We start from the raw sequence: 13108 nt of genomic DNA, 5'->3' as shown, positions 1-13108 counted from the left end.
AGACGAGATAAATGAATCTATCATTCAAAGAGATATGTTTTATGATTTAACGAATTCAGAAGGATTCGCACAGCAGTGTCTTCCAATAACCTCTTTTTACTAAAGTGTATGGTTTGATAGTCATAATGCTAAACAATTTACTCAATTTACCCAATTTACTCAGAATTACAACAATATATGATTTAAAATTAATTCAAATCATATTTACTTCTTTTGTAGTAAGTTATATGCAAAGCAAAAATCCAGCGAATGAATTACGAAGGATATATGAAAATTTTAATCATCATATCATGGTAACACCAGACTCATGATATTTAATTAATGAAAATCAAATTTCATATTCTACGCGATTAAAATTCTGATAAAAATAAAGAGCAACATACATTATGACAGTAGAGCTACAATGGCAGAAGAATTTATATGAAAATTATGGTCTACCGGATAATTATACGAATAGCTCATTCTTAGAACAATTACGCAAAATAAAACCAAATAATGTAACATTAATCGAAGCAATAACTTTCGGTGCCAGCATATGCATTCAACTAAATATTGTCATTCTTTTTGTTATTATATTTATTTGGTTATACAATGAATGGGCCAGACCTGATATCATATTTGTATTTGGGGTAATATTCACAATATTGGGTTATTTTATATATTGTTTGAAAGAGACAAGTACTTTGATAGAGTTCACAAAACATGTTAGAACTGTATTGATTTTTCTTACATTTGGATATATTTTGTCACCTGTTTTGAAAACTTTAACGGATACCATCAGTACAGATACAATTTATGCCATGACAATATTAATGTTCTTGGTACATTTAATATTTAGTAAGTACGGTCCTTTACAGATCTCTTTGTCCGATTCTTTGTCCATAACATCTTCAATATTTGGTTCCTTAATGCTAGCGTCTAGATTGGCATCTCCTTTACATGCCTTTTCTCTTCTCACTGTATCTGTTCAGTGTTTTGTTTTATTACCGTTTTTAATGCATAAATTAACTAGCAAAATACTGATCTCAAGTCTTTTAACATTAAATACATTATATTTTCTTCTACTAGTTTCACAAACTCTTTCTTATGTATTTATTGCAACTATAGTATTTTTACATTTTATTTGCCCTTATTGGTATGTAAGATGCCAGAAGTACAAAGATAATATTTATGGGCCATGGGATGAGGCTGTTATTACTTCTTAGAAAATATTTAATATATTTTCTTCCACTTATTGTAATATATGGAATTGTAAATTTTAAAAAAAGGCATTTATAAATATTTATTATTAATACACAACATAATTTTAATATAGCAACAGAACATAACTATGAAAATGTATTTTACATATATATTATTATGCTTAACAAAATTGTATTTCAAAATGATATACATCAACAATTTTCTAAATGTTCAATTATAATTCGAAAATGTTAATTAATAAAAACATGAAGGTACTTTTTTAAAGTAAATTGTACTTTTATATAAATCATTTATTGAAAATTTGTATCTGTCGAATTATTATAATAAATACTGTCTACGAGAGTTTTGGCAGATGTTCGTAAATACACAGATATGTAAAAAAATATGTTATAAATTCGAATTATAGACGGGATGTTATTGTACAATTATAAACTGTAATAGCCTTTTAATTCTTCTAACAAGGGCTTCAACAAAGCTGTGATCCACTGTATTTTTTGCATATTCGTTATGTGTATCTAATAATTGTGTAATAAAGTTATCTGTAAATGTAGAAACAAGACCTTGTTTTAATTCCATTAGAGTTTCTGAAGATGCTTTCCATGCTACCATATCTTCATCTATACCTGCTGGAGATACTAAAACAGAAAAATTTTTAATATTTCACTTAATATTTATTTAATATTTGAAAAATCGTTAATTATATTGTACCATTAATAGATGTCATATTACCTTGCATTCGGCTGTACCGTGACATTACTTGTATCATATAGAAATCTAAATGGCTCCACAGAATATATAATGCGTGTTCTATTATTAAAGAACAATACTTTATAGTTTGACGTTTTTCTTTCACCCACCGATTCAATCGCTGTTCCACTATTATTCGTTGCTTTTGCACATCGAGTTCCGCTTCCTCTTCGGACATATATTCTTTCAATTCGGTTGTACTCATTTCTCCTATCATTGCCGATTTGCTAATGAGAGTATCAATGTGAGGTAATTCGGTGTGCAATAAATCCGTAACAGATACAAGTTGATCAACGATCGTTCCTAAATGTACTCCGCCAGAAGTGTCTTTCATTCTGTTTTCCCTTCCTCCTGGTTTCAGTGTTAAATGGGGCTCAAACAGCACGTTCCTTATTTTTTGATCCATTCTACTATGTTGCATCTGATTACGAGTGTATAACATAATATTTGCAACTATTTGTACGCAAGAAATATGTTGCTGGTTTGCTTCTGTTTTCTCGTGGCATAGACGAACAGGAGCGGGCTGCAATTGAAATTTATACAACAGCGACAGCATTAATCTTTGTAATTCATACAAATGAGCACGAAGTTCTCTCATGCCACTAATGTCTCCTAATTTACAGTCGTCAAATTCAGATCTAGCCAATTCGTCATCTACCAGTTTGTACATATCAATATTTGCAGATCGGGATATTACTCCTGTAAGACAAGCGATCTCTTTCAAGAAAAGTGTATTCGCTTTTGAAAAGGCATTTTGTAGTATTATTTTAACAATATCTCCGTGGCTCTGTAGAAAGCCACAAACTTGTATGGCACACGACTGGTTCTCTGTTCCCAGAGTAGTAAGTAGAGCATCGCAAAGGTACAAAGCTGGCAAGAAGATTTGCTGATAACGCTGACCAATGGAGGGTATGAAAGAATAGTCACCTCCTTCAAATCCTATGTGAACATCGGGATGTCGATCAAATACAATCATATTTGACATACATGATAAGATCCTATTTTCTAAAAGACTCTCAGCACCCAATCTTGTGGAGGCCATTCTACAAAATGTTGCCATTTTTGCTTCATACAAATATAGTGGTCTTAACGTCTCAGGTTCGGGTTGTAGCATACACCGTAACATATTATCAGATTCTAAAAGACTATCTATCATGTGCTTCAAATATCCTCTGCTAGCTAAATAAATGATCCAGGCATTGTCGCAATCCAATTCCAAGATTTTGTCTAGACAGGACAATGCTAACATTTTACAAACGTCATGACCACCTGAACAATTATGGCATAAAATGTCCATCAATTTATTTCCAAAGCTATTTATCACTTGTATCGTCGCGTAACGATGAGAACGTTCTTGAACAGGCATTACTCTGTTCACTGAACTATCTAATTGACTAACGTACATTAAATCAATGATGTTCGTACTTTCTGATTTTTCTAAACCGACCACACAGAGGAAATTTAGCAATGCTGCATATAAATGGGTTATTACTTTTTGTGAGGAAGCTCCTGCATTCAAGATCCATTGCAGGATATGACTCAAAATGATCTTCATCATCGTTGTATTCGAGGGCGACGAAGGAAATGATTCGTTATCTATTTGCGTGAGAAAACTGTTTCTCAAATGTACAAGTAACATCAGAACTGTTCCAGATACTAAGGTCTTTATCTCGCTTAAAGCTTCGCAAGATGTCATTTTCTGTAATAAATCGTGGGATAGATTTAACAGCAGATTCTGTTTTTGTGGTATAGGAAGTTGTTGATTTGTTGCAACACAGAACAGTATTTCTGTTGTTTGACACCAGCCCTCTACGAATTTGACAGTGGCATAAGATAAAAGCTTTGTTTGATTCTTTTTCAAAGCGTATGTCAAAATTTTCTGTACTTCCTGTTGCATGAGATTGCGCTGAGTCGCGGTTGCACTACTTTGAGTAACAGCCAATTCTTCTGTGATAAGAGAATGTAGCTTTCTTATGTCTATAAGTCGAGGGCCCCCTATCAATGTAACTGGAACGCTACATCGTCCTAAAACCATCTCTACTTGTGATGGATCGAAGAAATCTAGAGATAATGGTGATTCCAATTGAAGTTGAAATTCGATATAATGCAGAAGGTCCATCAGAAGTTTCTGTGATGGCACAATTTGCCCTTTTTCTTGACCAAAGTTTCCAACTAATCGTTGAACCAGAGAATTTTGTAAGCTACCACCAGCGACACGTAATTCAATTGCGGCTATCTTTAATAACCACGACATACAACCAAGCTCTGTTGCTTTGTTCTGTCCCTCAAATGGTAATTTCGTGAGATGTCTTTGTACGAAGTCTTGGTTTACACTAGTTCGCAAAAATCTCAATACAGGAACAGATGTCTTGTTATTTACAGCTAACGTATGGAGGAAACAATAGCAAGCTTCTGTTATTTTGTCACGGCCACGTTCAAGAGATTGCTCTAAAATTCCTAATATTGAATGCAGACATGTTCGTGGGAAGCCCAGAATACCAGGTTGCTGTAGAACGGTTTTTCTAATATCTTTGGTAATCTCAAATCCTAACAGGTAGTGAGAAAGATTTGGTGTAGGTCGTATAATACTTTGCATCATCAAAAGCAAAATACGTTCTTTGCAGCTACCAGTGTACTGCTTTTCGTTTTCCGTATCTTCATCGAAAGTTGTATCTGCATCTAAACATTCCACAAAACCGTGCCTGATATTTGTGGCTAAAGTAGGAGTAGCTGTAAACGTAGAAAGCAATTCGGAATCTGCTCCTGGTTCGTTGGTCACTTCATGAATAACTCCGACAGCATGAAATGCGTGTTGTGGAAGCCAAGAACTATACGAAACATATTTAGCAACATTGATCATATAATCAGGCTTTTTTGACTGTGGATCCACCTCTAAAAGTAATCTTGATAGTCCGGTCAAAATTTTATTTATCGATTTCGCAGCGGCTAATTGAGCCATGTAGTTGTGCTGCGTTTTTAATCCTCTTTCCAATATTTCCAAACAATACAATGTGCCGTTTTCAAGATTCTTTTTAGCAGGAAACTGTTCATAAGTATCGAAATGAGTACAACCTTTATCAAGAATATATAGTATAACATGAAGTAATTCGGATTTGGAATGTAATTGGGTCATTATATGATAACCAGGAGCAGAATTAACTATTGTAACTTCTCCATTCTGGAGCTCCATCTTGCATCCAATGAAATCTTCTACAGCTGGTTCATATTGTTTAATAAGCTTTGAAAATATTTTTAAACAAGCTTCTGCAACTTCCCATTTTTCTCCTGGGTTCTTGTATGACCGTGTATGAAACTTTAAAAAGACAGTATTAATAATAAAATGTAAATACGGATCAAAGCCCGGATTACGCTGCCCCATTCCTAATAGTCGCAATACAGGAAAATCAGTAAGAACGTCTAAAAGTTCTAACATTGCTCGTGTTAATGGATATCTTTCATTCTTTGACTCAACCTCCTCTAATTCACTTTGAACTCCTCTTGGTTGATAGCTGCTTATCGTTGGTATAGTTGAAAGTATTTGTGCAGCCTCCAAACTTTGCCATACGGTGGATGAACTTTCGGGTGATCTAGCTAACGCAGCGAGTGTTCGTATCAAAACACTCTTTAGTGGAATCGGTATTCCACAACTGACTAAACCGATTAAAGATGGTAATACTTTCCACCCTGGATGATCGCATATTGCTATTCTTGATATTTCGTCGTTTTTCGCAATCACTTGAACAACCAACAGCACTGCTTCAAGACCTTTACTTTCTTCGGGTGTAATGCCTTTGGGATGGCTCCTTTGTCGGTAAACAGTGTCTTGACTGGGAGGTAGTTCTTTCCTAAGATTATCATAGTACTGGCTTAGAGATTTAAAAAAGTGATCCCACGAAATTGTTGTTGATCCTGAAGATCCTATGAATTTTTTTTACTTTTCAATTATTAATTCATTCAATGAAAACAATAATATTTTTTTGAAACACGAATTACTTACCATTTGGTTTAAGAAAATTGAATGCTTGCCGTGCTGCCTGTGTAGAAGATGCAAGAGATGCGATCATTTTAAGATATGGAACAAATAATCCCGCTGGTAATATTTCACCAGCAAGGCGTACAAATTTAAAAAGAGCAACTTGTCTAGATGGCAAGCGATTAATGTATGTAGTAGCAGATGCGTGCGTAGAATCATGACTGGAGTGATGACACCAATAGTCCATAACTAATTCCAGTTTCAAAGGGTCTTCTTTATACAATTCCGCCACAGTTAACATTAGATATTCAAAATGATTATCTAGATTCAAGGGTGGTTTGATACCCTCTTGCTGGTATGCCTGAATCAAACGCATAGATTCGTCCACTCGACTCCGTAGATCCTTAACTTTTAAGGGCATCAATAATATAAAATCGGAAATAAGAGAGTGGAAATAGCGGATATAAAATTCCTCATAATATATGCTCTTGTTTCTAAATAATAATTCAGCCATAAAATGAAAACATTTATTTGTTAATGCTGCTTCCAGTAATCTCTCGTCTTCAATAGTAATATTCAAGACCTGTACGTTAGCGGTGGTTTTTATTGTTGTGAGAGCAACTGCAAAAGCAAATTGTATAAGTCCGCGTAATTTAGCACACTCCCAATTGATGTTCATTGATATTAATTTTTGATATAGTTCGTCGTGTGCTCCTCTTTCTGCAATTAATGGCATAGAATTGATCAATTCTGAAATAAAAAAACTCTATATAATATGACAAATCACAACACAAAATTTATATTTATAGTCGACTAAAGAATATACCTTCGCCATTTTCATGACTATGTAACGAGCTAAAATTGATGGCATTTAATACACTCATTATAATAGCAAGCGTAACTTTATCCATACCACCTTCATACGTTTCATCAATTTGTTTCGTTTGTAATAAAGATAGTAAACGAAATAAGATTGGATTTGGTAATGAAGATTGCGCAGACCATAAATATAATATATCTGCTAAATCTTGTCTAGAATCATTGTAAAGTTTCATGACCATGTATCGATGCTTTGATCCACCTAATGCTCGATTTTTTTCTAGTAGGTCTTGCTCCTTCACAGGATCCATTTTTTCTAACAATGATAAAATCCTATCTAATAAACCATCTTCTTGTAATTTATTTGTATACTCCGTAATATGTCTCAGAAGAGCTATTGGGGCATCAATATTCCAACTATGTCCCATTCTTGCTTGTATAAGCATTCTTAAAGTTGATGTAAGCGCTTTCTTTCCATCATAATATAATAAAATAGCTGTTAATCCTCTAGGTAAACCAGGGTGATGAGGCATTTGTAGTTGAGCAGTGCATAAAAGATCTAATGCCATGAACTCATTAAGTTCATACATGTCTGATATAATAAGGGTTTCATCCACCAATTCTTTTGACAACAACTGATGTCCTAAGCCAGGAAGTGTAATACCATCTGTTGCTCCCTTTGTTATTTCTTCTCTGCTGTTCACATTCTGCGGCTGCAATAGAATATATCTTAAACCATATATTATACAAATTTGTAATATTTTTGTTGTCTCACATAATCTTAAATACATGATATCATATAATCACTTACAGGATTTTTTAAAAGAGTTAAAAAATTTTGCCTATGGTTACGTAAAGCTTCTGTAAATTCAGGATATTGAAGGTCATAAGTTGTTGGAGAAGAAGTAATATACCGTTCCACAAGACTCTGTAGTTCCTTGTAAGGAGTCCACATATCCTGTGTAATTTCCTTTTCTATAAAATTCATAAAATAACATTTTGTTAACAATTTATATGATTAATCAGAATAATATAAAAAATATAATAGAATATATATATATATATATATAATTGATTAAGAATATTTTTCTAAGGCTATGTAATACTATAATAAAATGCTAAAATATAGGAATTGTTACATTATGTTAAAAGGAATACAGTTCAAATATCTATTAATCATTTATATGATGCAGGTTAGATTTTTCATGTGACATTAAAGATATAGATCAATCATATAAATTAAAAATTACCTTCGGTCATTTTGTTACGGTAAATAAAATGTTATAAAAACACAAATCTGGCGGAACAAAATATAGTACTTAAATATAATGAAAGGAAAGAAATCTCGTGCAACATAATACAAATACCGGTCCTCTGGCGGGAACGATAGATTTATTGATAATCATAAACCATTGAACAACTATACACGAGATGCAATTGCTATAAGCATATCTTATTTTTAAAAATTACACCAGAGGACGTATTTACATTAAAATTTTTTTTTTATTTTTAACTTGAGAGTAATTTATCGCTCAGTATTTAACCTATAATAACCTATAATCAATGTTTATTTGAACAAAGAATAGTTTTAATTCTTTCTTTCTATAACGTACTTATATGCACGAATACCAAATAATTTGCTTGGTCTTATTTCGATTGTAGGTAGCGCAACTAGCAGCTGACTTTAATCTATGCTTTTTTCTTTCGAGTCGCGATGTTTCTCAGTTAGTAATTTAAATGACGTTGTTATTTTATTACTTTTCTTGTATTGTAAAATTCGTAAATACGTAAGTTCACATCACGGTTTACGTAACATATATAAAACTACATAAATATATGATGCGGAACGATTAGATATGTGATTTAAAATATACATATGTCACCGGCCGGTAATTTTGTGTACGTGGTCAGTTAATGAGGAAAACTATCATTTGAATTCATGTAGTTCATTTAGCATGTAATTGCTATTTTTTTGTTGAGGCAATATGTTTATTAATTCATTCATTTATCTCTTAATCGCATACGTTTGATATTTTCTATTCTACTATCTCTTTTCTATGAAGTATCATAACCTATTGCTGACAATGACAAACGCCATGTGTTTTTCGTTATAGCTTTTATTGATATGATAACTAGGGTGCCTCAGGATTTAACAGCCGAGCTTCGTCAGTGTAATCTATGGCTATATTCAAGCAAAAAATGTTGTATAAGCATAACTCATTTAAAACTTTATTAAAAAGTTGTAATAAAAATACTTAATATAACAATATAGGAACAATAATAAATTTGTAATTACAGTGCTGTAAAACAAGGATAAGTATAGATTAGATAAGTATAAGACTCATTTTGATTTTACTTCATTTCAATGTGAACCAATAAACCCTTTATGTTATTTTATCACATGTATCAATATTACTTGTTAAATATATTCTTTTTCCTGAAGTTGTTGTTTGTTTCAATATAAAAATATGTTGACAAAATTTGGCTGTTGAACATTGAGACATCCTGTATAATAATGCATTGAAGATTTTAACATATAATTTTTTTTAGTATTTACCTGCTTTCCGCATATGATACAAGTATAGCTTTTATCACAAATAAATAAATATAATATCAGTATAAATAATAGTACATTTTTTATAGGTAAATTTTATAAAGGTGGTGTTTTAATTATTTAAGAGAGTAACACCTTATAGCCTCATCAATATGGTTACATTGATGAAGACAAGAGGTTTGCGTATGTCTGCACAGAAGCAGGAGACTCTTTTGAAATTGACTGTGTTATCTCTTGCAGCAATTTTATGTAAGTTTCCTAAATTAAAATAAGAAGAATTCTTGTAATATTCTAAGTAAATATAATCGTTTTTTATAGCTTTTGCAACAAGATTGTTCTCTGTCTTAAGATTTGAGAGTGTTATCCATGAATTTGATCCATATTTTAATTATCGCACAACAAAGTATTTAGCAGAAAATGGATTTTATAGTTTTCATAATTGGTTTGATGATCGTGTTTGGTATCCTCTTGGGAGGATAATTGGAGGTATGTTCCTTTGTATTAATTTTTAATTGTAATATACTTTAATCATTAATTATTTCAGGAACAATATATCCAGGATTAATGATAACATCAGCAGCATTATATCGCCTTTCATGGTTATTAAATATTACCTTAGATATACGCACTATTTGTGTCTTCCTAGCTCCATTATTTTCTAGTTTGACAACAATTATTACTTACTTACTTACCAAAGAACTGAAGGTAAAAATATATTCAATATATATGTAGTATTTTTAGTATAATAAACCAAAAATACATTACTTCATGTATGATTTTAAGGATTCTGCATCAGGATTGTTTGCTGCAGCTATGATAGCAATTGTACCTGGTTATATATCACGATCAGTGGCAGGATCTTATGATAATGAAGGCATAGCTATTTTTTGTATGTTATTTACATATTACATGTGGATCAAAGCAGTTAAAACTGGAGCAATTTGTTGGGCAACATGTGCTGCTCTTGCATATTTTTATATGGTGTCTTCTTGGGGTGGCTATGTATTCCTAATTAATCTAATTCCTTTACATGTATTAACTTTAATGGTGACTGGCAGGTTTTCTCATAGAATATACATTGCGTACAGTATTGTATATTGTTTAGGAACAATTTTATCTATGCAAATATCTTTTGTTGGTTTTCAACCTGTTCAGAGCTCTGAACACATGCTTGTAAGTATAAAATATAGTATCTCTGCTTTGTACAAAATACTCTCTACACAAAATTAATTTATATTTTGTACAGGCATTGGGAGTTTTTGGACTTTGCCAGATTCACGCTTTAGTTGATTATCTGCGTAGTAAAATGTCACAAGATGACTTCGAAGTATTATTCCGTGGTCTTGTTATTTCTGTAGTTACTATTTCATTTGTATTAGGTGTTATCTTAACTATTACAGGTATATACAATAATGATAATATATTTCTTTAGATTATAAAGAACATTTATTAATTTTTTATCATCCTAAATTGCAAGGAAAAATATCTCCATGGACTGGTCGCTTTTATTCTCTTTTGGACCCGTCCTATGCGAAGAATCACATACCGATAATTGCGTCTGTTTCGGAACATCAACCAACATCATGGAGCTCTTTTTACTTCGATCTTCAGATTTTAGTATTTCTATTTCCCTCGGGTCTATACTTCTGTTTTTCTAAGTTAACAGATTCAAATATTTTCCTCATCTTGTATGGAGTTACAAGTCTATACTTTGCTGTGAGTAAAAAGTTTTCATTAAAAATTCGTTAAAAATTGATGTCGAAAATTCGAACAAGCACTTAAATTTTAAACTATACAGGGTGTAATGGTTCGATTAATGTTGGTTTTGGCTCCAGTAATGTGTATTTTGGGTGGCATCGGAGCTTCCTCTTTACTCATCACTTATATGAAACAAGTAGAAAGAGGAAAAGTTACAGATAAAAAGTCGAAAAAGTTTGAAAGTAATTATATACTCAGAAGTGAGGTAATTACAATGAACATCTTTTCTTAACTTTCATTTTTTACGAAATTTTATATTGACATATTGATTTGCAGATTGCTACACTCTTTATAACAGTAATGTGTATTCTCTTTTTTTCGTATACCATCCACTGTACATGGGTTACAGCAGAAGCTTATAGTTCGCCTAGTATCGTGTTATCGGCGCGTTCTCCAGATGGTGGTCGCATGATCTTTGATGATTTTAGAGAAGCGTATTATTGGTTACGGATGAATACGCCAGAAGTAATTTTATAAGTCTACTTAGACAATTTTCTGTTAATTTGCAACATTTAAAATTACGTTTCTTAACTGCAGAATGCCAAAGTAATGTCTTGGTGGGATTATGGATACCAGATCACGGCGATGGCAAATCGTACCATTTTAGTAGACAACAATACATGGAACAATACTCACATATCAAGAGTCGGCCAAGCAATGGCAAGCTCTGAGGAAAAAGCTTACGAAATAATGAGAGAACTAGATGTTAATTATGTTCTTGTTATTTTTGGAGGACTTACAGGCTACTCGTCGGATGGTATTACAATTAATATATAAACCTAAATGAAGCTATAACTTAAAATTATCTAAGAACTTGTTCAATTATGATTTCAGACATTAATAAGTTCCTATGGATGGTGCGTATCGGCGGAAGCACTGAAAAAGGAAAATCTATAACAGAGTGGGATTATTATAACTCTGCAGGAGAATTCCGAGTTGACAAAGAAGGTTCTCCAATTTTGCTCAATTGTCTTATGTATAAAATGTGTTATTACAGATTCGGTCAAGTTTATACAGAAGGGGGTAAGTTTTTTATTATGACATGAATATAATTTATACTAGTTTAAAATAAATATAATTTGAATAATTTTATGATTAAACAGGCAAACCCTCTGGATATGACAGAGTTAGGAACATGGAAATTGGTAATAAAGACTTTGAGCTAGATATGTTAGAAGAAGCTTACACTACAGAACATTGGCTTGTACGAATTTATAAAGTGAAAGATTTAAGAAACAGAGGAATTTAAAAAAGATATGGACTAATAAGAAAAAAGTAATATTATCACATCTCTGTAAACTTTCATAATTTCACTTGCTTATAAGTTTTATAATTGTCTATAAGATATCAACATGGCACTAAATACAGAATTACAATTTCCATTAAATAGTGTAATTGAAACTTTTATAAATAATATACTCAGGCCTCATTATATACATACATTATTTTAGTAAATATAGTTATATCAATTTACGAAATAATTTTGGAAGTAATCTTTATAATAATCGAAAAGAATCCAGCAGCATATTTATTTTAATAGCGTTTGTAAGAACGTACTATTATCTGTAACTTAAAGAATATATATATTCAGGGTATAGTTTATCAAGTTGAATATTCTTAGAGAAGCATTTATTTTAAACGTTAAATTATTAAACGATCCCTGTGTTCAAAGATAATGATCATCTTCGTAATTGCTTCCTACATATACATAAGTAATTACATTTAATAAAATGACTAAATTTAATAAAAAATGTAATTTTATTACTTATACTTACTGAGAATTAATAGGGTAAAGATTTATTATGCCATTAATCATGTGTTCATATGGAGAATAAATTTGCATTAAAGAAGATTTCTTTTGTAACCAAGGTACATATATATATATATATGATATATATATTATATAATATGATAATATATATATAATATATATATGATGATAATATATATATTATGATATATATATATATATATATATATCATAAACTCGAAAACTGTCAGAAACATCAGTAGTAGTATACGATGTAAAATAGTACTAATTGATTATAAAGTGA

General features: G+C 31.6%; 3 protein-coding genes across 7 annotated transcripts; 2 read left to right on the top strand and 1 right to left on the bottom strand.

Moving 5' to 3' along the window:
- Nucleotides 1-296: 296 nt before the first annotated feature.
- On the top strand, nucleotides 297-1259 carry LOC105680482 (phosphatidylinositol N-acetylglucosaminyltransferase subunit C). The gene has a single exon (XM_033319687.1). The coding sequence runs from the start codon at nucleotides 387-389 to the stop codon at nucleotides 1203-1205; it is 819 nt and encodes a 272-aa protein (XP_033175578.1). The 5' UTR covers nucleotides 297-386; the 3' UTR covers nucleotides 1206-1259.
- Nucleotides 1260-1481: 222 nt separating this feature from the next.
- LOC105680195 (nuclear pore complex protein Nup205) lies at nucleotides 1482-8148 on the bottom strand. 2 transcript variants are annotated; one of them, XM_012383058.3, is made up of 6 exons: nucleotides 7993-8148; nucleotides 7554-7717; nucleotides 6750-7455; nucleotides 5948-6673; nucleotides 1933-5868; nucleotides 1482-1838 (listed from the first exon to the last, which is right to left on the bottom strand). In XM_012383058.3, the coding sequence occupies exons 1-6, from the start codon at nucleotides 8000-8002 to the stop codon at nucleotides 1618-1620; spliced, it is 5763 nt and encodes a 1920-aa protein (XP_012238481.1). In that variant the 5' UTR covers nucleotides 8003-8148; the 3' UTR covers nucleotides 1482-1617. The 2 variants fall into 2 exon arrangements, with proteins under 2 accessions (XP_012238481.1, XP_012238482.1); XM_012383059.3 differs by having other exon boundaries at nucleotides 5948-6643.
- A 258-nt stretch (nucleotides 8149-8406) lies between these two features.
- On the top strand, nucleotides 8407-12904 carry LOC100740378 (dolichyl-diphosphooligosaccharide--protein glycosyltransferase subunit STT3A). Of its 4 annotated transcripts, none has more exons than XM_003487770.4 (12): nucleotides 8407-8529; nucleotides 9386-9545; nucleotides 9615-9782; nucleotides 9841-10001; nucleotides 10080-10469; nucleotides 10543-10696; nucleotides 10774-11012; nucleotides 11095-11259; nucleotides 11331-11519; nucleotides 11592-11811; nucleotides 11889-12077; nucleotides 12158-12458. In XM_003487770.4, exons 2-12 carry the CDS (start codon nucleotides 9449-9451, stop codon nucleotides 12301-12303), a joined length of 2118 nt encoding a protein of 705 aa, XP_003487818.1. In that variant the 5' UTR covers nucleotides 8407-8529; nucleotides 9386-9448; the 3' UTR covers nucleotides 12304-12458. The 4 variants fall into 4 exon arrangements, with proteins under 4 accessions (XP_003487818.1, XP_012238485.1, XP_024221996.1 ...); XM_012383062.3 differs by having other exon boundaries at nucleotides 8427-8666; nucleotides 9391-9545; nucleotides 12158-12904; XM_024366228.2 differs by having other exon boundaries at nucleotides 8427-8641.
- The last annotated feature ends 204 nt before the right edge of the window (nucleotides 12905-13108 follow it).

The sequence above is a fragment of the Bombus impatiens genome, unplaced genomic scaffold (genome assembly GCF_000188095.3).
Source record: "Bombus impatiens unplaced genomic scaffold, BIMP_2.2 scf_0203, whole genome shotgun sequence".
Taxonomy (NCBI): domain Eukaryota; kingdom Metazoa; phylum Arthropoda; class Insecta; order Hymenoptera; family Apidae; genus Bombus; species Bombus impatiens.
This window is presented reverse-complemented; position numbering and strand designations above follow the sequence as displayed.